The 24,920-nt window shown below is 43.2% G+C and overlaps 2 protein-coding genes across 3 annotated transcripts; both read right to left on the bottom strand.

The window, feature by feature from the left end:
• Nucleotides 1-143: 143 nt before the first annotated feature.
• LOC143329396 (D-serine dehydratase) lies at nucleotides 144-5,604 on the bottom strand. Of its 2 annotated transcripts, none has more exons than XM_076745256.1 (10): nucleotides 5,546-5,604; nucleotides 3,971-4,126; nucleotides 3,705-3,834; nucleotides 3,375-3,525; nucleotides 3,095-3,275; nucleotides 1,875-1,993; nucleotides 1,637-1,763; nucleotides 1,351-1,413; nucleotides 1,153-1,258; nucleotides 144-1,062 (listed from the first exon to the last, which is right to left on the bottom strand). In XM_076745256.1, exons 2-10 carry the CDS (start codon nucleotides 4,114-4,116, stop codon nucleotides 973-975), a joined length of 1,113 nt encoding a protein of 370 aa, XP_076601371.1. In that variant the 5' UTR covers nucleotides 4,117-4,126; nucleotides 5,546-5,604; the 3' UTR covers nucleotides 144-972. The 2 variants fall into 2 exon arrangements, with proteins under 2 accessions (XP_076601371.1, XP_076601372.1); XM_076745257.1 differs by lacking the exon at nucleotides 5,546-5,604 and adding an exon at nucleotides 5,064-5,538.
• Nucleotides 5,605-6,400: 796 nt separating this feature from the next.
• On the bottom strand, nucleotides 6,401-20,200 carry col6a2 (collagen, type VI, alpha 2). Its single transcript, XM_076745856.1, has 32 exons — nucleotides 20,022-20,200; nucleotides 17,930-18,018; nucleotides 17,658-17,758; nucleotides 17,373-17,516; nucleotides 16,441-16,803; nucleotides 16,156-16,176; nucleotides 15,989-16,054; nucleotides 15,788-15,886; nucleotides 15,636-15,662; nucleotides 15,462-15,488; nucleotides 15,304-15,348; nucleotides 15,072-15,125; nucleotides 14,918-14,980; nucleotides 14,760-14,822; nucleotides 14,250-14,303; nucleotides 14,128-14,163; nucleotides 13,988-14,050; nucleotides 13,799-13,861; nucleotides 13,625-13,687; nucleotides 13,469-13,531; nucleotides 13,326-13,376; nucleotides 13,140-13,238; nucleotides 12,981-13,043; nucleotides 12,716-12,751; nucleotides 12,569-12,614; nucleotides 12,326-12,478; nucleotides 12,120-12,214; nucleotides 11,303-11,484; nucleotides 11,017-11,195; nucleotides 10,875-10,913; nucleotides 8,564-8,898; nucleotides 6,401-7,480 (listed from the first exon to the last, which is right to left on the bottom strand). Exons 2-32 carry the CDS (start codon nucleotides 18,000-18,002, stop codon nucleotides 7,214-7,216), a joined length of 3,033 nt encoding a protein of 1,010 aa, XP_076601971.1. The 5' UTR covers nucleotides 18,003-18,018; nucleotides 20,022-20,200; the 3' UTR covers nucleotides 6,401-7,213.
• Nucleotides 20,201-24,920: the final 4,720 nt, after the last annotated feature.

Genomic DNA, 24,920 nt, shown 5'->3' with positions numbered 1-24,920 from the left:
GTAATTTCAGTTCTGACAATGATAGACAGTAGTTAAGACTTTTAACATTAGCATTATACTTTGTTAAAATCACAATATTATGACACCTTTTTAGAAATTTGCAAGACAAACCTGAAAATGTATTATTGATAAAGACAAATGAGGAAATTGAGAATAACAGTCATTTTATTTGGTCAGAAAAAAGAGACCACCACCAGTGTTCAAGAGAACCTGTGGTAGAGACTGCACACTTAGTTCATGAAAATGTAGAGATCATTTATTGACCAGGAGCCAGTTTAGAAGCTGCAAGGCACACTGTGAGCAAAGCATCTTTGTCGACAACAAAGACATGCCGGGCCATACTTGTTTTCAGTGTCATATGGACTAGTCATAATCCGTGCTCTTCATAGTAAAATGCATAAACCACATATACTTCTGCATCAACATTCGTGTAACCATCAAGCTGGCACATACAGATAATTGGCAAACTGTAGCATCGTACTCATTTGACTGTTTTCAGCCTCCAGTGAGGGCCCACGTACTGACAGCAGCCCACTGACATTTGTGGCTTCTGTTATTGACTCATCCGCATTTGCTTACTGACTGATTAAACAATGAGACAATATAATCCAAAATCTTTCATTTATTTAATCATTTAGAAGCATACAAGTATGTATTTCTGTCTACTCTGTCTGTGTGTGCGTGTGTGTGCACATACTTCAAGCATTCCCTGCATAAATCAGTGCCCCACTTAGGCCATCCCAGTCAAAAAAGTCTGGACATGCCCCTCAGGAAAAAGTCTACAAAAAGTAGCCAACTATTGTTATTTAGTAGTTTTGGAATAGGATACCCCTTGACTATTTATATATGAAATCTTTTGACAGATGACCTATGAAATCAACCACAGGTGCCCTGAGTTGTTCTAACACGTCCTTCTTTGAGTGCTCATTTAACTCTTCTAACAAGGTCATGAGCGCATAGTTGGACAGCTGTTCACCACCCGCGTGTTGGTGTCCACTTGCCCAGCAGACGGCCCTCAGAGTGCACATGGTACACAGGATGCATCATTGCAGTTGCACACGACTGTGAAAATCAGCAGAGAGAGGGTCAAACAAGAGGAGAGTGCCACAATGAAACAGTATTAAGCTTCACTCCACACTGCACAGTACTGACATGGTGGGGGATCAGTGTGAGCAGAGAGCCCAGGGGGTATTTGCTGTAGTCCAGAAGTCCTGAGATGGGCTCCACTCTACCGTGCTCCTGGGTCATAGACAACAACCTGGGGGGAAATATGTCTCATCAGAATCTGAGTCACACTCAGTTTATGCAAGTTTACTACAGAGACTAGAGACAAGAGTAGACGATCATTACTTGAGGTCCGGGTGTCCCTCAATCACAGCATATCCAGTGGGAAGTTTTCCAGCTCCGTCTAGACTGAGAGCAAAAACGGGTTTATAGGAAATGTGAAAAAAAACCCAGATGGCTGCCATGTTGAGTTTTATCAGTCATTTGAGAGGAAATAGATATTTATAATACATTTAGGATTTTGCCCTCAAACTCGATTCACATCATTAAATATCATAACAATTTAAAATGGTGCATGGATTAAGTCCATTCTGCAAATACAGAACAGGATACAAAATACTGATGAAGGTACCTGAGCCCAGCCCACCCACAGTCAATCAGGAGCTGGTTCCTGTGAGGACAGTGTCCGATGACTCTGGTCAAAACCCTCACAGCAACGTCCTCCAGACTGCACGAGCCAATCACAGACTGCTGCACGTCTAAAATTCAGCAACATCATCATCAGTGCTGAATTTGTGAATGTGATTTAAATTAGAAAACAGAATAAACAAACTGGTCCACTGATGGACTCCATCTACATCCATACACACCATAGAAGGCGTAGTTTCCCGGATGCACCTCGCTGAGCTGCGCCATGTCTTTGACTGGGTGACTGCAGGAAGGGGTGGAGCCAATGCTGGATTTACAGGTGATGCCAACAGCCTTCAGTCTGCTCATAAACAAACCAGAGCAGTTTACAGAGACAGCATTTCATAAGAAATAAATCTAACAGCTTATTTACTTGTTTGTGGGCTGAAGCCTTTTAGTATAATATCATAACCGCCAATTAGTCATCCCACTTAAATCTACATTCATTGAATTTTAGGACATTTGGGGGCAGTGCAACAAGCTTTAAACACACTACCAACATATGACCTTTAAAAGTTAATATGGGAACGTGTTAACAAACAGCCACGCAGGTGTTTGCCTCCTCAAACCAGTTAAGTTGTAGTTTACGTCCACGTCTATCCACACTCATATTTGTAGTGAAGACTTTGAGGGAATTTAATAAAATACATTAAGTGTATTTTTTTGGCAAAATGGAAGTTCTCCCTACACTGACATGTCGGATTCCAGTCAGAAACATGCTTAGAGACTATTTTTCAGAGGACTGATAGAGAGCTTCAGTTGATTGGTATAACACCAGGCTACATATTGTAAAACATGGATGCTTCGCACACATGTTCAACCTGGCAGCAAAGAGGATCTGTACAATCAGCACAGTTTCAAGTTGGAGACCCAAGATTAGAGTCACCAATTCAGTCTCTGAGCAAATGTGAAATATGGTCACAATCTGCCCTTCTGTTCCTGAGTTATGGTGTTGAATAATGGCCAGAAAAGTGTTTTTTTTTTTGTTTTTCTGAACATTATGATGTCACAGTGAAGGTGACCTTTGACCTTGTGGATATAAAATGTTATCACTTCATCATTTTATCCTGAGACATTTGGGTGAAATTTCATCATAATTAGTGTATGAATTCTTGAGTTATGGTCAAACATGTTGTTTGTGCTCACAGTGAGCTTCTGATTAGTTCATCCTTATGGACATTAATGACAAATTTGAAGAAACTCCTTCAAGGCGTTCCTGAGATATCACATTCACAAGAATGTGAGGGATTGACAGATGTACAAAAGTACACAGCAGTCAAAAGTAAACCAAATAAAATACATTAAAAATGTATCTGAGAAAATGCTGCATGTATTTTAAGCATTTTCTGTGGAAGGTTTCATGTGATGTAAAGGGCCTCTACATTTTGTTCTTATGCCATACTTTTCCATGAACTGCAGAGTGAAGTTGGTGGTTTCCTGTGCGACAGCCTGTATTTGTTCCACTCCTCTGCAGTTGTAGGTGTTCCCACAGTGAGCGTACACTCCTGTCAGCTCCACGCCCTCCGTCTCAGTGATGGCCTGAGCCAGTCTGAGCGCCTCGGGCTCTGAATGCAGGACACCAGCTATGGCAAAGAGCAAACAGAGAATCAGCAAGCGCTTGACTTGATGACACATGCATGACACTGACGATGAGCTGCATCCTGGTCTCCCAGAGTGTTTACCTCTCCCGTTGCCACAGTCGAGCTTCAGCCACACGTGCCACAGCCGACCGTCTCTCAGTGGTCTCTGTCTGAGCTGCTCCAGAGCCTGAGGATGATCCAATAACACCTGGAAGAGATCCAGCCTCTCTGACAGGGCTGCACAGCGCTCCACCTGTGAACACACACACACACACACACACACACACACACACACACGCACACACGCACACACACACACACACAACCATTTGAAATTGTGCAAAATTATTAAGTAAAATGTTCTTTCATACAGTTATCTTATTAAATTTTTTGTTTTTCAATACAAGTCTTTATAGTGTGAGTTGAGAGGACCTTATCAAAAGGAAGAGAGTACGCATATAGGATGTCATCAAATCCATGGTCGGCATAGAAACAGGCCTCTGCCAGCGTGGAAACCACGATGCATCTCCGTGATCCGCCCGTCACAATGTCAGCACACTCACTACACATGAACAGGAAGACACAGACCTTATCAGCATCCCTGATATGACTGACCCATATGAATGTATTGTGTTTGTGTGTATGTGTGTTTGTTTGTGTGTGTGTGTGTGTGTGTGTGTGTGTGTGTACATTCATACAGGGTTTTGTGGGTCTTCATGTGAGGCCGCAGCTGGACCCCCAGCTTCTGACAGCGTTCAATCATCCTCTGAGCATTTCTCCTCACTTTGTGCACATCCACCACCAGAGCAGGGGTACACAGTGTGGAGAGAGCCTCTCCCTCCATAATAGCAGCACTGGGAAATACACACACACACACACACACACACACACACACACACACACACACACACACACACACACAGAAACACATCAGATACTTCTCATGCAATTAAATTCCTGTGCATGACTGCCTTCAACTCTCTTTCTGGTCCAACAGTGACACTATTCTTGTGATAATAAACATACAAACACACAAACTCCCTCCACATGACGTGGTGTGTGTCTTCCTCAAGCTTGGGCCTGTGAATAGTGTACTGAAGTATAATTTTGAGATACTTGTATTTCCATTTTCTGCTACTTTACACTTCCACTCCACCACAGCTCAGAGGGAAACACTGTGCTTTTTTCTCCCCCACATTTATACGACAACTTAAGTTACTTGTGACTTCACAAATTAAACATATGAAGTGCAAATAAAATATGATGCTTTGTTATATGTTAAACTACCAAACAACATATAGGAGTATAGCTGAAGTGATTAGTCCATTAATCAATTAATCAATTGACAAAAAAATGACATGGCAACTATTTTGATAATTGTTAAGTCATTTTAGAAAAACATTTCTAGTTCCAGCTTCTCAAATATGAGGATTTTTTCCTCCCTTTATTTAAATTAAAACTTATTTCTACTAATTTTGAGGTTTGGAAATAAACAAGCATTGTGAGGGTGTCACTTTGGGCTCTGGGAACTTGATGGCATTTCTCAATATTTTCAGAATATTTATAAACCAAACAATCAATCAATTAATCTAGAAAATACTCAGCAGATTAATCCATCATGAAAATAATCATTAGCTGCAGTCCTGTGCAAAATAGTTAAGGATGAGCTCCGCCTCATCCAACTAAAATTCTGCTTACATCATGAAAATGTACTGAAAGTATTAAAAGTAAAAACATTCAATGCAGAGAAATTACACTAAAAATTATCTATTCTACACAATCTATACTTACCTATTTTTACTCAATGTAGGACTTTTACTTGTAACGCAGTATTTTTACAGAGCCCCTGTACTTCAGTGAAGAGTGAATACTTCCTCCACAGCTGGTAAAGCCTCAGATTATGCAACGCAGAAACCTTTGCACTGACAATATATACTATTGGCATGGACATCAAGATGTTTGTTTAATCGACCATTACTTTCCACTCTATTTTTTTGGCCTTAACGATATAAAGAAAGCAATTCGGCAACCAAACTAAAACACCTTAAAAAGTACACAGGCCACACAGTACTTAAACAGGAATACAAACGGGCTCACAAATAGATTTTTGTTCTAATTATTTCTGTTTCGCAATACAGCAGCGTCCCCAGAGGCCACGAAGAAGAGGATTCGCCCCCTCCTGACAATAGTCTTTACTAAACCATCATTGTATCTCCATGAATATCACGATAGACAGTGTGTGCAGCCAGTATTTATCTTTAAAGATGACTTACCGTTTGACAAATCTCTGACTCCGTATCTGATCTCCCACCGAGCATGCGGGATATTGTGATCACGTGACCACAGTGTCACCTGATGTGACCTTCGTTCATGGAAAGCAGCGCTGGAGCAAGTATTCTCATCTTTCACTGATCAAGGCATCAGTACTTCATGGCAATGTGGAGACCTGGCAACAGCCGCACACAGACTGATAATGTAGATACTGTGTCAATAAAAAAACTAGGGCTGAGATAAAAGAAAAAAATGAAACAATGTGCACAAATGAAATGAAGTGTGTATGTCTGCCTTCTGTAAATGCTTTGGCTGCTATGTTTCCATGAATTTTATGAGGTCCAGATATTTCTACATCACAATATCAGATGAAAATACTCACTATTTGTCATGCAATCAAACATTTCCAGAGGTGAAAGTATATCTAAAGCTGTCACATAAATAAAGTGAAGCAAAGTACAATATTTGCTTCCAAAATGTAGTGTAGACTCTCAAAATCATGTCGTAGATATATTAAATAGATTAAAATAGATTAGCCAGCAAACTGTTGAATTTGCTGCTTTGTATTTCTCTGTACAGCAGAGGGAGCCGGATGCACAAATACACTGATGACACACAGCAAAGGGACAACTTCTATGGGGTCTGAATAATCTAAGAACAAATTTCTTTATCACATAGGGAGGGGATGAATATTAAATTCCAGATGTAATACTATATAGAATATAAGGTCTTTTAATTTTTAAAATTAAACTCTTAACTAAAATCATTGTTGAGAACCACAGAGATTTAATGACAAATTGCACATGGATCAAAAACATACGAACACATTTATATATCTTGCAAACACAAAACACAGTGATGGGGTCTCCACATTAGGCTTTATTTGGACTTCATGTAAACAGATTTCTTTCATTTATACTTCTCTGTCAATGCATGTGTAATTAACTACAGCATGTGTCTGTGCATATGTGTGTGTGACTCTCGTGTGGAGTGTTTGGGCATTTAAGTGTGTTTTCTTTTCTCCCTGGAGAAGATATGTCTATATGTATTTATCCCCTGAACAAACTCCAGTAATTACAGCATAACATGATGTAAAAAATATTTTAGAACCACTCAGATGGCTTTCTACCTTAGCACCTTAAATGTAAATACTGACTTTGTGAAGAAAGGGTGGGGCTGGGGGAGAGAGCGAGCAAGAACTCAAAATAAAACGAAACAGTACACAATACAAACAAAATAAAGCCTACAATTTGTTTCGTACACATTCAGTAATCACACACCTCTCCTCTGGGATACGTCCGAGTGTCTGAGTGTCTTTGGTTGGAAGTGCTGACCGACCATAGATTTAGAATGACTAGAACAATCAAGTTACAAATTATTTTGCATTAGGCGTTAAAGTACGTGTGTGTGTGTGTGTGTGTGTGTGTGTGTGTGTGTGTGTGTGTGTGTGTGCCAACTGGTCCTACATGGATTGTTTTGGCTGTTGTAAATGAATCCTCACCCCTGACAACTGGATACATGGCGGTCTCAGTGCTTCATATCCAGTAATGCTAATGATCACAGAGGCTAGCTGATGCGTCTGTGTGTGTTTATGTGTATGGTGAAGGGGGCTGGCCCTCCTTTCATTCTGTGGATTCTAATTCTATGGTGTAGAGCGTTAGAGTTTCTCACTAGCATATCCAGCGGACAAAGCGCTCAAAGAATGCGGGCTTGTTCAGCATGGTGTAATCATCTCCTCTAAAGATGGCCGACATGTCCCCTAGCGACACCTTCCGCAGCACCTCTTCATCTGTGTCTGTTCCTATGGCGATCACCGTGGGAACACCTTCTGCTCGCCTCATGGCGGTCACGCCCTCGTCCAGCTGCTCGCTGGCTGTGATGCCATCGGTGATGAACACGAAGGCCAGCTCAGCGTTACGACGAGCCAAGCGTTCTCCCTGGTGGAAACACAACATTCAGGGTTAAGGGAGTACATTTTTGCTTTCTTGCCAAGAGTTAGATGAGAGGATCGATACCATTCTCCACCATCTGTGTGTTGATATGAAGCTTGAACCAGGCGGTAATTAACTTAGTAGCTAACTGCTAGCTGGTGTAGTTTTGTCAGAATATAAAGACTATTTGCCAAATTGAGGAAGTCTTTTTGATTCTTGCTGTTTCCATCAAACCTTTCTAATGGAATACTTCAAAATGAAACATGGTTACTGTTATTTCTGTTTGTGCACAAACAAATGAGATACAACATGTTAATTCTGAGGTGTTATTAAGAATATTTTTGAGAACCAGGGTAGCTACTTTCCCCTGTTTCCAATCGTTATGCTTAACCAAGCTAATCACCTCCTGGCTCCAGGCCTGTACTTGAAAAGGAATAGTTTGACATTCTGGAATATATGCTTATTCAATATCTTGATGAGAATGAAATGAGAACGTCGATACCACTACCATACCTGTACTGTACATATGAAGGTACAACTAGCGGGCGATTAACTTAGACTTAGTTTGGCTCTTTAAGACTGCAAACAGGGAGAAACAACTAGCCTGTCTCTGAGAAAAGGTAAAACCTCTTCTAACTAACACACCGTAGATTAACATTTATGAAATATGAAGTGTGAAAAGTTGTGGCTTTCAAGGGGTTATATGATGGATTCATTCTTGGCTGCTCACAGTGACTTCTTGGAGTCTTGCCGTCACCTTGAGTCACCAGCAGAGACTCCAGGAAGTCACTACATCTGGCCAATAAACAGTCCCCCCAATACACACAACCCAACTGTAAATCCACAACCTATCAATTTCATGCTTCAGTTATTACACATTACAAACAAACAAGATGCTACATGTTAAATAGCAAAGTTGAGAGCCAGGCTACCTGTTTCTTCCTGTTTCCAGTCTTTATGCAAAGATGAGCTAATATAGCTTCATATTTACCATATAGACATAAGAGAGGTATTCAATTTTCCAAAAATGTTGAGCTACTCCTTTCCAAGTTACCTGTCTACAAATCCAACACAAGTGTTTGTTTATACCTGTGGAATCACCACATTGTTGACAGCATGGATGATAGCGCTGCCCAGAGCAGAAGAGGAGTCCATGTAGGTCACTCCTGCCAGTGAATCAGAGATCACTGTGAGGTCGTGTGTCAGAGGGAACTCCACCCTGTGTTCTGTAGAGCTGCCGTACTGCAGCAGAGCCAGGCGGGCATTCCTCTCGTCTGTCTTTCCATTGGCCAGGGTGAGGCGGCGAGCCACATTCTCAATGAACTCTTTGGCCCTGCGGTGGTTCTCCAGTCCCATCCTCTCAGAACCATCCAGCAGGAACACCACATCCACTGGCCGCTGAACACAGCTAGCCACAGCAGGCTCTGGAACAGACACACATAAAGTTTGCAATCAAATGAGGTGTCCAGAGAGCTACAGCTGGAACACAGATGATCAGAGGCCAAAGCCAGCAAAGATATACTGCAACATGGTGGGCTTCCATACATGCTAGTTGCCGTCCAGCTGTCTGACGTCACCTAAACCTTCTCAGGTCAGACGTGACCTCACCAAGAAAGCACTTTTTTTAGTTTGCGCTACAATTTTATTATCTTGAGACGACATTATAAACACATGAATACATACACAACAACATAGTTCACATCAGCATGTTGCAGTCACAGAGCTAATATGATACCATAACATCTGGTTAAAGCCGCTTTCCACTCATTTTCCTCTAGTCATCCTACTTTACAAGCCAAGCCACATGCAAAAAAAACATGCACCAATCAAGGGCATAACATACAATAGTTCCTTCACTGTCAGCGCCAAGTCCATAAACCAAACATCCACATCCGTCAACTTCTGACTCATATACAGTACAGTATACAGTGGCATGTGTAAAACCAGATATTTTCCTCATGTCACGGCCGTTTCCCCAACTAGTTCCCAGAGCACATTAAAGGCCGTAACCATGGATATGTGCAAAACAGCAAAAGACATGTCATCAGAGTGATTCGGCGAGCATGTGATTCACAGTGGAAATGAGGACTCATGAAAGAGCCACTGTACACTATACAGGAGCAACATGAATGGCTCTACAGACCAATCTGCCCCCAACAAATGGATGACATCTGCTTTCCATGTGAACGGAAAACGTTCCTCCTCTAAGGTGGAAGAAATGACACCAATCATATGTCTAACAGAAACAGCTCCATGTACGTTAAGTCTGAAATATCCAATGAGGAGAGGGAGCATCATGAATCTACATTTTGAATTGTGTCGTATACAGCAACTGTACATAAGGCTGCTCTGAAACATTCGCACAGGACCAGCTTTGTATCATGCTTCTTTTGCATCAGCCCAGGTGTATATTGCACCCATAAAGTTAAAAAAAATGCCCACAGGTTTAATAAACTCTATTCTAGGTCCAGCAATAAGCTTATTAGTTATTGGCGTCCACAATGGCGAGGTAGCATGGTTAGCATATTAGCATATTAGCAGAGTCCTAAGGCTTTCTCTGGGTCTCCCATAATGTCTCCATAGACATATTTGAAGGAGTCGATGAACAGCTGGGTCCACTGCTGCCTGTCCTCTCCCTGGGCGAGTTTGGCTCTCTGGGCTGTGTACGCCATGGTTGCAACGCCAACCCCGTACTGCTGCTCGTTCAGGCCGTTCAGCAGGCTGGCCACACCCTCCAAAGAGGTGGGGACCAATGAGGGGCTGCCTTCCTCGGCCAGTGGCTTCCAGGGGGGAGGGGCTTGGCCCGCAGTGACGCCCCCTCCTGAAACAAGTGGGCGGAATAACATTGTGGGCGGGGTCCCACGGATACGACGCAGCAACCCAGCCAGCAAAGATGCTGGAGGTACACCGAGTTGCACTTAATTGCAAGTTTGGTCATGTGTGTTGACCTTACTGAACATCACACAACTGTGTAAAAAAAGACATATGACCTCAGCTTAAGCCACAACATGTCTAGTCCTTAACATAGCTTGAAGGCGTCAGTATGCTTCAAACAAACTAGTTGGTACCAAGTGTTGCCTTAACATGTCTGAAGTGTTAATACCTGTTCTGAATGACCAAGGTGGGGCGAAAAGGCTGCTGGTGTTTTGAATCAAACAAACGCTGATACTAGTGCACACGACGGAAGAGGGTGTGTAAAGATTGAAAAAAGAAAGATTGTCCGTTTCAGAAAGATACAAAAATGTACAGATCTCTCTGAAATCCAATGCTGTTTGACTAACTGGCATTTCCTTTGGAGCATATTGACGCCTTAGTAATGGTGGTTACCCAGGCCTAGATGCTGAAACAGTAAAATTTTAGAAGAGGACAAGAAGTGATAAATAATATTTCAAAATTTTACCTGATTTACATGGGAGATCAGGGCATACGATGATAGGATCTAAAGCAAGGATAAAGGCAGAGTGTCAGAGAAAAATGACAAAAACCAGAACTTGACGACATGAACATATTGCACATAATGTGTGTTTCTGTGATTTGTGTACCTGGACAGAGGACAGTTTCAATCTTGTCGATGAACTCCTCAGCCACCAAATCTGCAAAGCGCCTCATGCCCAGCACCCTGCCATCCTTCTGGCAAGCAATGCTCTTCAGACTCTCATTCTCCTCAATCTGGTCGAACATGTCTCCGATACCGATGGCGCTCACATCAACACTGGGATCACTGCTCATATGCACCAGTACAGACAAATACAAACAATGAGACAAAGCTTTTTTCCTCTCCACAAATGCTAATTCTAAATCTCAAAATGCAGCCCCAGCGTCAGGCACCTGCACAGGTAGGTGAGCAGAGAGTCGTCATCTCTGGGGTCGAAGCGTCCGTCAGTGATGACAACTACAGTGACGTTGGCTTTGGCTCTGCGGCTGTCCCTGATCAGGTTGTCGTAGGCGTACTTCAGAGCAGATGGAGTCCATGTTCCTCCAGCGATCCACTCCAGTCGCTTCACTGCATCCTGAATAGTGAGAAATCAGCATGTGAGAGACGTATATGTAAGACACAGTGGCACGTGATGGGAGCTCAGTATTGAGTGTGGACTGCACAGAGGTAAAATTAGCATTCAGTCTTTAACACATACTGTATCCATAAAACTTAAACCCATGAATACAGGCTTCAGAGAGACCAAATGAGTATTTAAGGTAGCAGGACAGTGTATGTATGTGACTCAAAGTAGAATGGTATCACTCACTGGTGTGTTTTTAATGGTTTGTTGACAACAAAGGAGCTCCATGGCACAAAGGAATAAGCTATATGAAGCTTTCACTACGTTAGCAAGACTTTCATCTTCTCATGGGTTTTTATGTTATGCAAAATAATGATTAGTGCCAGGTGGACCTACCATCTGTTGCATCCCAGATTATGTGTACAACATTGGTAAATGTCAGAAATAAAGTGAGGGGAACATGTGCACATATGCAGCTGTGATGACTCCCATCTGCCTTATGTGTGCAGCATAGTTGATCTGACAACATATCAGCTTTTATTAATTCAGAAACATCTGGACAAAAGAGACAAAACAACAGACTGCACTGCACTCTAAAAATACACATCAAAACTGTATGCAAAGATGTCTGTGTCTGTGTGCGAGACCTTGAAAGCAGACAGTGAATCAATCTTGGGGTCATCAAGTCGGATGGCCTGGAAGGTTCCACTGTGACTGTACTGAACAACTCCAACTCTCGTGCCTGGGAACACAAGCAACTGCATTTACACAAAGCTGTTTTGGTTTTTGACATTGTGCGATCTAATTCTGAAGTCATTTTAAGAAATCTGTGCTTGAAGAAATGCACGTATACCTGTATCTGACTGGGGGTCTTTGGCAAGGGATCCCAGTCTGTTGATGGTGTTGATAACAAAGTTCTTCTCCAGGGTGAAGTTAGTCAGACCCACTGACTCTGAACTGTCGATCACAAACACAATATCCAGGGCTCCACAGCGTTTCTCACAGTCTGCAGACAAAAACACAAACAGTGACAATCTGACAGCCTATCCAAGCATGTTCAGATCATGAATTGCAGCACAGTTGTAACCAAACTCACCACAGCAGCCACACGTTTCCCTGATGTAGTTCATGACATCACATTCCTGCAGGAAGCAACATTTCATTTCATGTCATGATATCCATCAAATCCTCTGTGTGTTCCTGTTGATGTGCTAGTCATATCAGAGTGGCTAGATTTACTTACAGTGAGGCCAGGATCTCCCTCAGGTCCAGGATCTCCCTGTAGAGAAAGAAAGCACAATATCACACCCTGCCTCGCAGCTCATTTTGCTTTTGGACTGCTAGCAGATAATTCTAATTTGTAACAAGTAAACATGAAAACATCAGCTTAGGTTGGCTTTTCCTGGCTGGATTGAACTGGATGATTGCTTCATCTGCACTGTCAGTGACTAGGAAAAGGAAAGTCTGTGGGTTTTCCCTGATGGACAGTGCAGTTCATGTATACTTACATCACGCCCAAGCTCTCCTCTTGGTCCTCTAAGGCCAGGTTCACCCTGTGGTCCTGGCTCACCCTGTTGCAAGCAGAAAAATTAGAATTTTGTAACTGCACCGTACAGACATCTTTCGTACCAGTGACAGCATACATCCAACTATGAGGAGTTACTCACTGGGTTTCCCGGAGTTCCTTTAGTTCCAGGCTCACCCTTTTGACCGCAGTCTCCTCTGCTGCCACGTGGTCCACGATTGCCCTTCTCTCCTCTCTCACCCTGTACAACAGCAGAGGAAAGCTTTGTCAGTCGAGTGTGTCACTTCGAATAGCAAATGCGAGGAGACAGAGTGCATGTGTGTGTTACCGATGGTCCTCTTGACCCAGGATAGCTAAAGCCAGGTCTTCCGACGTCTCCCTGGAGACAGAAGAGATGGTCAGGACAAAGAACTGTAGCTTGATACCCGAAAACACACGCTAACTTACTAACACATACACAGTGATACATACCTTTGGCCCAACCTGTCCAGGGTCTCCTCTTGGTCCAGCATCACCAGGGTCACCTCTGGTACCCTATAGCATAAACAGTGTTAATGTAAGTTACATGAGGTCATGTGTCTCTGAGTTACTTTTTCATATGATGCCCAAATGTGACCTTTAACCTACATTTCTCCCAGCGTCTCCTGGTGAGCCAGGTGGTCCCCTGGGGCCTGGCAGACCGTTGTCTCCCTATTCAGAGGAGAGAAAGTGGATGAGTGGTGCAACAAAAGGGGGTAGATTAAAAAGTTCAAGACTGTATGTTGTGAACGTACACAGATCAGATAACATGGCTCTTCTCACCTTAGTTCCTTTGTTTCCTGATTCACCTGGAAGTCCTCTCGAACCCTCTGGCCCCATTTCACCCTGAAACATAAAATCAGTGCTGAGGTCCCTAGTGGTGGAATAATGTATCTCAATGAATTCAATAATTTGAGCCGAGATCGAGAGTTCATCAAACAGAAATGTTTCACAGTGTATGTTAACTCATACCTTGTCTCCCTTAATTCCATTTGGCCCTTGACTACCCTTTGGCCCATAGTCTCCTCTTCTCCCCTAGAACACAAGACCAGTTAGAAAACCAACACAAATACATGCATGAAAGGAAACATTAGATTATGTGTGATTCTTACCAGCTCGCCTTTGGGTCCTGGAGCTCCAGGGGTTCCCTAAGAAAAACAACACATGGGTGAGCTACATGACGCATGAAATGAGTGTGTTTGAATGTATTTCTCTCTGTGGGGATGAGCCTTACTGGGTTTCCTTTCAGTCCAGGGATTCCAGGTGATCCAGAACCTCCCCTCTCTCCCTGTGGAAGAAGCATCAGAGTTTAGTCTTTCACCTTCACCATTTAAAGGACCAGTGTGGAAGATTGAGGCAGATCTCATGGCAGAAATTGAATATAATGATCATAAGTAGGATTTCATTGGTGTATATAATCACCTGAAATCAAGAATCATTGTGTTTTTGTTAGCTCAGAATGAGCCCTTTATATTTACAGAAGGAGCGAGTCCGATTCCACAGAATCCACCATGTTGGACTGCCACGTATCTATAGTAGCTCAGTTACAAGTTTCACAGCTAGCGTAGGTTCTCCTACACGCTTGGAAAGAGAGGGGTGCGGCGCAGTGTATTCAGTAAGTTGCAATCTGCAACCTCACCACTAGATGCCACTAATTCTCACACACTGGATCTTTCACATGACCTCAGACCTAATATTTGCCCCTGTGAAGAGCATCGATCCCTGTCTCTGTGGTCAGGTTCACCTTTGGTCCAGGCTCTCCAGGTGGGCCAGAAGGACCAGGTCTTCCAGGACGACCGGAATCACCCTGAAGACAGCACACACACGCAGACAATCAGACAGAATTAACCACTGGTTGGGTGGGTGAGGGATTTTGTTTTACATGAAGGTGGGATCATATACCTTCTCTCCGTCAGTTCCAGGGGGACCGCGTTCGCCGACGTCTCCAGGGTGACCATCAGGACCCTGCAAATACATCAGTCTCACACCATAAATAGGCCACAACACAAAATAATATGGATGTACTAATTGTTTCAAATCATGTTGAACACCATACTCTGTCGCCTGGGTCCCCTTTACAGCCGGGAGCGCCGATCCGTCCAATTTTACCCTATGAAGATGAAGACAATGGAGAAAGAAATCGCATTACAAAACAATCTTAAAAGCTTCACTTCAAAATCAGACAGCCACAACTTGAAATTTTCAGAATACAATCAGATTTCATTCTACGTGGCATTTTGTTCCCTGAATTGCACAGTGAAACTTGGCTCTTAAAATTCAGGACCTACCTTCTGTCCATCTGTCCCATTGCGTCCTGGGATGCCAGCCACACCCTAACAACAAAGACAAGAGAATATCTAATGAGAAAGATCAATTGCTTGATAGATGTAATGATAATTAACAGATTTGGTTATGAAATAAATCATAAATAGACAAAAAGTCCTACCTTTTTCCCCTGAGCTCCTATTTCTCCCTGTGGGCAGAAAGAGGAAGAACAGACATTTTATGTACGATAATTAATCCACAAATCCAGTAATTTATTCGAAATTTCATGATTTAAGACAGTTTTAATTCATGCACTGATGAACTTGATCCACACAAAAGGAAAGTGATGCCTCACCTTGTCGCCTTTAAGACCTGGTTCTCCCTACAGAGAGAGAGAGAAAAGGGAAAAGGACAAAATACGTAAAACAACTCAGACAAAATTCATACTTGTCATGGAGTGCTGTAGAGAACAGTGAGCAATGGGTAGGTCGATTTTCAGTGTCTTACTTTGATACCGGGCTGACCGATGGGACCCTCAATACCAGGGTCTCCTGGGCGTCCTCTTTCTCCTTTGAGACCTGGATCGCCGTTGTCTCCTTTAGCTCCCTGCAGTCAACGAGTTAAAAGGAGGAAATATCTATGTGGAGAAAAGTGACTAGTGTGCAAATTCTGTTAATCTGTGTGTGTGTGTTTGTGTGTGTTGCTCACTTTTTGTCCTCTGTGGCCCTTGGGACCGGGAGGCCCTGGTGTCTCCAGGCAGGACACACTGTAACACTGTGTTATACAGGAAATGAAGACAGACAGTCAGTGCTGATCCAGTCTGAAACATAAATCTTCTTGACACCTCTGATTATGACATCTGTGTGCATTCTTACCTCTACATAGGCCAAATGTTTCTGCGAAGACAAGAGAAACAAGGTGTGAGTAGAGGAAGCATTGACTGTGGTTCATCTTTCTGTGTGTGTACCATGTATTCCTTATGTTGTGGGTACATAAACCTGTCCATCCAGTCGCATTGTGGGGACTAACCTTCCTTATCAGGACAAAATCCAGGTCCCAACAATGTAAATCATTACATTTTAGAATAAAGACTGGGGTTAAGGTTAGGGTTACATATACACGACTGTGTGTGTGTGTGTGTGTGTGTGTGAGTGTATTACCATTGTCTTGATGATGCGGTCAATGGTGTCCGTGTGTATGATGGCTCTGCCCTGGCTCAGATCCACAGCCATGAATTCCTGCCTGTATACTGTCGCTGGAGAATTGGCGATCTCCCTCAGTCCTGTCTCTTCAACGTTCTTGGATGCTGCCACGACAAACATCCGGATGCCCTCATCACGAGCCCTCTCTGCTGCCACTTTGATGCCCCCACAAGGGTTTCCAGTGACGTGGCCGTCGGTGATGACCACGGCAAATCGGAGGGCCTTGGGGTAGGAGGGGGAGCGCAGCATTTCCTGGGTCATGTTGGTGAGGGCGCAGTCGATGTAGGTGCCCTTACCCAAGTAACGGATCCCACTGACTCCCTGGAAACAGTGTCAAGTGTGACTTGTTAAAGCTGGATTACCAATCAGGAAAAGAGAGACAGTGCAGCCAAAGAGATCAGGTTCACTCTACGGCCATCAGTTAGTGGTGATTTTATTGATTGATCATTACCTCTAAAGCTCAATAATGTTTAATCCATACAAAAAGAAAAACACCAATTCCTTGCTGTACAGAGGTTATGTGCTTCTTGGCTGGGACCAGTTGCCAGGTGACCAGCAGAGACTCCCAGTCCAGACGGTCTGCCACATGACATTTTAGTTTTTGTATGAACAAAACAAATGAACTATAATATGTTCAGCAAGCTTTAGAGGTGCCTGGAGACAGATTTTGTTACATTGGACTCATTCAACCTCATAGCTTCCCCCTGTTTCCAGTCTTTCTGCTAAGCTAAGCTAACTGACTGCTGGCTTTATATTTAACAGACAGACATGAGTGATATTGATCTTCTCATCTAATAGGCATACTTTGAAAAAAAAGTATATCTCCCAAAATGATAGACTATTCTTTTACTGAATAAAAATTTAATTTTATTATAATTTCGCTGACGCACCGTGATGAAATCTGCCTTTGATCCGATGCGACTGAACACCCTCTGTTCTTGTGAGAAGTGCAGTCCACCGATGTTCCAGTTGATCCGCACAGCACCTCTGAATTCAGCATCTTCTAAACGCTGTACGAACTGCTTTGCAAAGTCCTACAAGAAGACACAACATGTTGCACAACATGGGTATTGCAGCCTACTTGGTCGACAGTCATTTGGAAATGATGACACTCTTGAGTGGAACTCTTTTGTATTGAGGTTTTTAAGTAATAAAACTGAAGATGAACGAGGAACCTTGATGCTCTCCACCAGTGCTCCAGGGGGTGGCTCCTGCAGGGCGATGGTCTCAGATGTGTCTATGGTGAAGTACACATCTATGGGACACTCATTCTTCTCTGGAGGGAAGACACACACAAACACATATAAAACCTCCATGGAAAATAACGACCCATTTAAATCAGCAGGAAGAAATGTTCCATGTTATATCACTAAACCTGCGTTAACATATCAACATGACAGTTTACTGTGGCTGTGAAGCAGCCAGGCTTCAGTTTCATGGCACTCACTGCTGCACTCTGGCTGGCCGTGAGTCAAGGCTCCAAAGAGGAGACAGAGCACGATGACCTCTGTCCCCAGCATCTTCCCCTTCTCCTGTCTGACACATTGAAGCAGAGGACACACAAGTGAGCCAACAATCTCTTTATTTCTCACTTCATCTCTCAACATCAGTAAAGCAAAAACATAACTCAAAAGAAAAAATTAAAAGACAGAAAATACAGAAAAAAGACTGAACCTGGAAATATATGCATGTGACCATTTTAAGGCCTTAATCAAGAAACTATGTGCTTATTTTAAAATAACCAGCACTGTAACCTTTTACTGTGGTGTCGTCTACTATTATAGAAATTTGTAATCATTCCACAGGCTGTATGATTGTTGTCAAGCAGAGTTAGTTCACCGCTACAGAAGTAACTCGCAAAATAGCTTAACACTGTGTGAAGGACAATCTACTGACTGTTGCTTGGGGAACAAAATGGCTGCCACAGAGTTATGTAATAAGTTTGAAAGCATGACACGAGGTGAGCTTTTTCTTTTCTTTCTTCTCTCTTGTGTTTTATGGTGGAAATGGAAACAACAGATGCTAGAAGAAGTGACCGATCTCAGCATAGGCTGACATTTGCCTCCTTATGGTTTATTCAGGTAGAAACCTGGACTCAGGGCTTAACATGTGACCAAACTACGGCCATGAGTAAAGGAAGGTCAGTTGGATCCATTCAGTCTACACAGGACTCACTGACCAAACCACACTTGTGAGTCCAAGGCTAAAAATGGAACTGATTATCTTATCTAAACAGAGCACCTCAATTCTTTCAAGTCAAAGAAGAATTGTGCAAACATTGCCGTGTACTTTGCAGCAGAGAGCAGGCCGCTGGTTGAATGGAGGAAAGCTCACATGACGGTTTTAAAGTACAACATTTCACAAGGCCTCAGTCTGCTGCCCTCCACAGGTTTCCCCTTCCCTGGTAGTGAACATGGGTTCCCTGGCTGTCATGGCTGGATTAACCCATTAGGGGGTGCTTGCATTTTGAGCCTCATTTGTAATTTGATGAAAGACAAATTCATTTAGGATATGCACAGCATGTAACTTTTGACAAGACAGGTAACCATGCAGGCCCTGCCCTTATCATAGATACATTCAAGAACAAATCCGCATTTAATGAAATCACCACAAACCAACCAACTAGCACACACTTGATTTGAGGCCTTCAGGCACCCTGAGTGCTCCCTTTGGGTGATGCTCTCACATCCAGTAAACAGTATGTCTGACACTAGAAGCAACATGCCAACAAAGCCTACAGTTGCTCTAGCGTTTATGCATCATTCTACATCAATGCCACAGATTTCAATGCAGGAACCATCAGCCAACACCTGTCAACTGCAGCACACTGAGAAAATATACACCTTCACTACAAAAAACAAGAGAGAAATATATTCTTTTACAAATGACATAAGTAAATGTCACCCTACCAGTTGACCAATTTGCAATAAGCTTTTCCTTTTTTCAAGATAGTTACCAAAATAAATAAAATCTAATGTTAAGTCATCTCATACCTGTTGGCAGCTTTTTTATCCAGCTACACTGAGGGAAACAATATTTTCAAACTCTTTTTAGACCTTCCTAAAAACCATTTCAGTGCACACAATCCAGCATAGTCAACCACGCTTTACTGTGGCTCCCTCTAGCGGAGAGACAGCTGGGAGCCGCGGAGGAGTCGCTCTGCAGATGTTCCCACTCCCCTACCTCTGTCCGGGCCGGGGGACTGAGTAAGTGAGTGCGAGTCTCTCAGCTTTACATCACTGCACAGGTGAATATCGTGCAAAACAATATATAGCTCTAACAGCATGACTGATAATACCCATCCTCCATCTGGGTTTTTTTTTCTCGAGCAATACAGTTTGTGGATTTTGCATAGTAAAACTGTGTTCGCGCAGAAGTTTGGTTTTGCTGAGAAAATGCGCTCGTTTTTGCTGAGAGAGTAATTTTTAAGACATGCAAAGAGACAGAGAGACAGAGGCAGAGACACACAAGGGGAAAGAGGGAGATAGAGAGACGCGCAGAGGAATTGGTGCATTGTTGTGCGTAAAAGTGCTGCTTACCCGAACTCTCTCCAACAACTTCAAAACTTCGGGAGCGGCTGATCCTCTGTTGATTATCTCCTCATCTCAGCAGAGAGGAACGCCGAGAGAGAAAACCAGGATACGGGAGGAAGAAAATGGGAAATAAAGCCTTGGATGCGCGTTTACTTCCCACAGAAGAGCCGTCCGTTCGCTTTCCCGTCCCGGTCCAGCCCCAGCGGCAAGCTCTGAGCCCTCCTCCTGAGCGCGCACGGCGCACCCCAGCAGTGGGCGCTGCTGTCCGCTTGGAGGCGCCATGGCTCTGCAGGAACTCGTGTGTGCGCGCGCGTGTACCTTATTGTACCAGTTTTATAGCCATACACCAGTAAAGTGAGATGCCAACGCGCAGCTGGAGATTTGAACGACCCCCCTCCCTCTCTCCGAAGGGCCTTAAAACCCCGCAGATTGTAATGCCTGTTTAGTATCAGAAGATATGACAATTTTACAGATGTGGTCCTCAGCGGAACACATGGCGGAACCCTGGGGACAGTAAGAGCTTTCATGTCCCAGAGACAGAACATTCAGGAGGTTTTGACTGTTAATCTCACACATGTGGTGAGTCAGAATGAAATGCAACAGGATAAAGCGCAGACTTAAGTCCCCCATACTCATAAACACACACTATGGGCTCTTGTTTTGTGTCTGGTCGTCTGGTTACAATTAGTAGGCCGAGTAAGAGCAGTTTATACTCGGTGTAAACACTGACAGACTGTCCGAGCCTGCTCACCATGTTTATACCCATAGGTGCCTCAGCTGCCCCTTTGCCCATTTGCATGTGTTGAAGTGTTGGTGGACATGGTGGGAGGTCTCTCCTTCAGAGGATTTACCATGTCTGCACACATCTGCAGAGACATTTACAGCTACACTCTGCAAAACATACTTCTTTTCATTGGGTCGTTGCTGATCATGCGTTGGCTGCATCAACACTTGTACATGTCAGTGCTTGAATTTTCTGATTTAGCCTGCAGAGCTGCCAATGCATTAACCAGAAACCCTGCCACTAATGTGTTATCCAGGCTAGAAAACAGGAACAGGCCATGTCAGGAACAGACTTTTAGATCCGTTACATGATAGGCTATCAGTTTGGAGAGGGAGATGCAGAGGTGGTGTGGGTCAGCTGAGTATGGGAGGTGCTTGTGTGAAGTGAGAGAGAGAGATTAGAACCCATATGTAGAAGAATATCACATCAAGGGTGCATTTGGTTAAAGTTTACCAGTGAAATAGGAGACCTGGATCAGATCTCAGTCTTTAGGCATTGTTGCTCTTGCACACATAGACACTTAACTTAGTCCTTCATGTTGCTTAACTTGACTTTATCTGAATGTATAGCAAGCTACAATCAGTCTAGAACTGGTTGGATGTGGCACAGCTGTCAGTATTTTGCCATGATGACCAAGTGCAGATGAGAAAGAAAAAGAGGAGGAGGAAGAGGAGGAGGAGAGGGAGGGCAGCTGCTGACCAGAGTTATTACTCTCTGAAACTCTTCTCTTGGCCAGGGAAGGGTTTTTCCCTTAAAAAGAGAAGAAGAGAGGAGTGAATGTGTGTATGTGCATGTGATGGAGATGTGGAGGTGGAGGGAGGTGGGGGTTTCTGGTCTCTTAAAAGTGTGACTCATAGAGTAGGAATGACCTCCCTTCCGAATAAGAGTAAACCAGTCTCTGCCTCTCTCTGCCTCTCTCTCTCTCTCTCTCTCTCCCGCTCTCTCTCTCTCTCTCTCTCTCTCTCTCTCTCTCTCTCTCTCTCTCTCTCTCTCTCTCTCCCGCTTTCTCACACACGCTCTCTCACTTTTTCATTTTTTTTCCCTTTATTTCTTTCACATGGACTAAAAGACTGTTTCAGTCTGGGGGGATTTCTGCATAATCAGTTCCAGAATCATAAAGAGCTCAACTCTCCCAGCATCGCTGTAACTTTTCTCCTTCTGTTCCACAGAAAACATCCACGGAAAGTAGACTTCATATGCAAACATGCACAAAGACTAGTCAGCAATAAAAACATTACAGCAAATGGAGCACATGTAAACAAATGCAAATACGTTCAGGGTATCTGCAGCATGCACAGATACAAAAAGACAACTCGACAGGTTATTTACAGCACTGTCTGGGCTGTCTGTGTACGTATGGGAGTGATACTGTTCTTCCAGATGTTTTCCAGTGCAGCTTCTGAATCTCTAATGCTCTGTTTAAGCAGGATATTACATTAAACTTATGATAAGCTAACATTTACTCCTCTTTTCCTTTGCTTCTTTTTGGAATCTTTTCCCTCCTTCTCTCCAGATGTGCTCTCTGTTCAGACAAAGCAGCTGGAAGTCGTTACCTCAGTGCTTCATGCACACACGCACACACACACACACACACAAGGTCGCGCTCACATCATGCACGCACATGGTCAAGCTGATGTGTGCAACTTATGTCACTGGTGAATTTCGGTGGAAAAAGGTTGCGCTGAGGTCTGAGAGTAAGATGGAGGGTCCAATCACTACAGCTTCAGAAAACAGGAGGAAGGAGGAAATTGGGTTTCAGAAAAACTACAGAGGAGCCAAGACAAATTTCTGAGGAACAGTCTTCCATACACACACACACACACACAGCTGCATACACAGCAGTCACACACATTTACATCGACACATGCAGTAAATCATGCACAGAAATGTGCATCGCCATGCAAGTGGGCACACCCATGCACATGCACACAAACAAACAAACACACACACACACACACACACACACACGCGCAAGCTCTGTGGAATTCTCTGATAAGTGCAGCTTTGGCTCCTGATATTCAAAAACTACTTTGACACAGGAGGAGATGTTTCAAACAGCCCAGACCAATACAGCGTGTGTATGTACATGCATGCATGCATACACACACACACACACACACACAGACACACACACACAGACACACAGACACACACACAGACACACACACACACAAGAATGCATTCAGCAAAGATCAAAACAAAGGCTTAAGAAAGTCAAACCCAGACAGTTCCACTGAAATTGCAGCAGTCTTAGTGTGAAGATTTAATATAAAACATGTGTCCCTCTTTGAGCCGTAGAGAGGAAGACAGTTTAACATTTGCATGTCCGTGTACTGCATACGCTGTATTTTCTGTACACCCAGTGATGACAGAGCAGCACACAACAAAAAATGTTTGTACTGATACACTTTTGACCCCTGAATGAGGAATTCTTTTTTTCTCTTGCCCCCTCTTCAACAGGTAGGTCAGAGGTCAGACTACCAGACTACCCCAGACCTGGTAGAGATGTGTTGCTCAAGGGCACCTTTGCAGGCAGCTACTTGTTGACACAGTGGGTTTGACGTTGGACTCTTTAAGGTCACTTTAAGTCACACTCTGCTGCACTCAAACATGTCACAGAATTACTGTTTAGTTAATGACAAAGACCTTTTTTCACTTACTGTTGGAATTTTGTGCATCTTTATCAGTGGTTATGATTACATGTAGGTATAATACTACACACAATACATATAATATAGTATATTTTGTAGATTATTCTAAATTACAATATACTTATTATTATTATCATTATTTTCATTATACATTATACTACACTATGCTCGATAGTTATTCTGAGCTATATTGCTGTACTGTTTATTATGTTATACTTTATCACTACATTTCACCTGACATTATACTTTATGTCTCATGCTATATTATACTTCACTATATATGAAAAAAATATATAATAAGATAAGTATAAGATAAATATATATCAGGTAAGAGCCATTTTCACAGTCATCCTTCCTCCTTTCTCCCACTGGGTCGATGGGGCATCCCAGGACATCTAGTCTGTTAACTCTCTCTCTCTCTCTCTCTCTCTCTCTCTCTCTCTCTCTCTCTCTCTCTCTCTCTCTCTTCTAACTTGTAGATTAATACTGAAGACATCCAAACTATGAAGGAACACATATGGAATTATGTAGTAAACAAAAAAGTGTTAAACAAACCAGAATATGTTTTATATTTTTGATTCTTCAAAGTAGCCACCATTTGCTTTGATGATAGCTTTGCACACTTGGCATGCTCTCAATCAGCTTCATGAGATAGTCACCTGGAACGGTTTTCAAACTCTCTTGAAGGAGTTCCCAGAGGTGCTGAGCACTTGCTGGCTGCTTTGCCTTCAGTCTGCAGCCCAAGTTATCCCAGCCCAGGTGATTGTGGAGGCCAGGTCATGTGGTGCAGCGCTCCATCACTGTCTTTCTTGGTCAAATAGCCCTTACATAGCCTGGTGTGTTTGGGGTCATTTTCCTGTTGAAACAAATGACGGTCCCACTAAGTGCAAACCAGATGGGATGGCATATCGCTGCAAAATGCTGTGGTAGCCATGCTGGTTAAGTGTGCCTTGAATTGCGAATTAATCACCAACAGTGTCACCAGCAAAGCACTCCCACACCATCACACCTCCTCTTTAATACTTCACGGTGGGAACCACACATGTAGAAACCATCTGCTCACCTTTTCTGCATCTCACAAAGACATGGCAGATGGAGCCAAAAATCTCAAATTTGGACTCATCAGACAAAAGGACAGATTTCCACTGGTCTAATGTCCATTTCTCGTGTTTCTTGGCCCAAGCAATGCTCTTCTTCTTCTTGTTCTTCCTCAGAAGTGGTTTCTCTGCAGCAATTCGACCATGAAGGTCTGATTCACGCAGTCTCCTCTGAACAGTTGATGTTGAAATGTGTCTGCTACTTGAACTCTGTGAAGCATTCATGTGGACGCTAATCTGAGGCACTATTAATTTGCGGTTTCTCAAGAAAGAAGCAAGAAATTCCAGAAATTAACTCTTGACACACACCTGACACGCACTTATTAATTGAAAACCATTCCAGCTGACTACCTCATGAAGCTGATTGAGAGGA

Source organism: Chaetodon auriga, chromosome 12, assembly GCF_051107435.1.
Source record: "Chaetodon auriga isolate fChaAug3 chromosome 12, fChaAug3.hap1, whole genome shotgun sequence".
Lineage (NCBI taxonomy): Eukaryota > Metazoa > Chordata > Actinopteri > Chaetodontiformes > Chaetodontidae > Chaetodon > Chaetodon auriga.
Note: the sequence above shows the minus strand (reverse complement) of the source record. Positions and strands in the feature narration are given on the sequence as shown.

Bases quoted from the DNA above. Each gene is read 5' to 3' on its own strand.
- col6a2 (XM_076745856.1), bottom strand. From the start codon at position 18,002: ATGCTGGGGACAGAGGTCATCGTGCTCTGTCTCCTCTTTGGAGCCTTG. The intron at 17,517-17,657 runs GTTCCTCGTTCA...GTCTTCTTGTAG, and splicing joins CACTGGTGGAGAGCATCAAG to GACTTTGCAAAGCAGTTCGT. The intron at 11,485-12,119 runs GTCTCGCACACA...CTCACTATTCAG, and splicing joins ATTCACTGTCTGCTTTCAAG to GATGCAGTGAAGCGACTGGA.
- LOC143329396 (XM_076745256.1), bottom strand. From the start codon at position 4,116: ATGGAGGGAGAGGCTCTCTCCACACTGTGTACCCCTGCTCTGGTGGTG. The intron at 3,526-3,704 runs GTCCTCTCAACT...GTGTGTTCACAG, and splicing joins ACTCTCTTCCTTTTGATAAG to GTGGAGCGCTGTGCAGCCCT. The intron at 1,259-1,350 runs GTAATGATCGTC...ATTTCCCCCCAG, and splicing joins GAGGGACACCCGGACCTCAA to GTTGTTGTCTATGACCCAGG.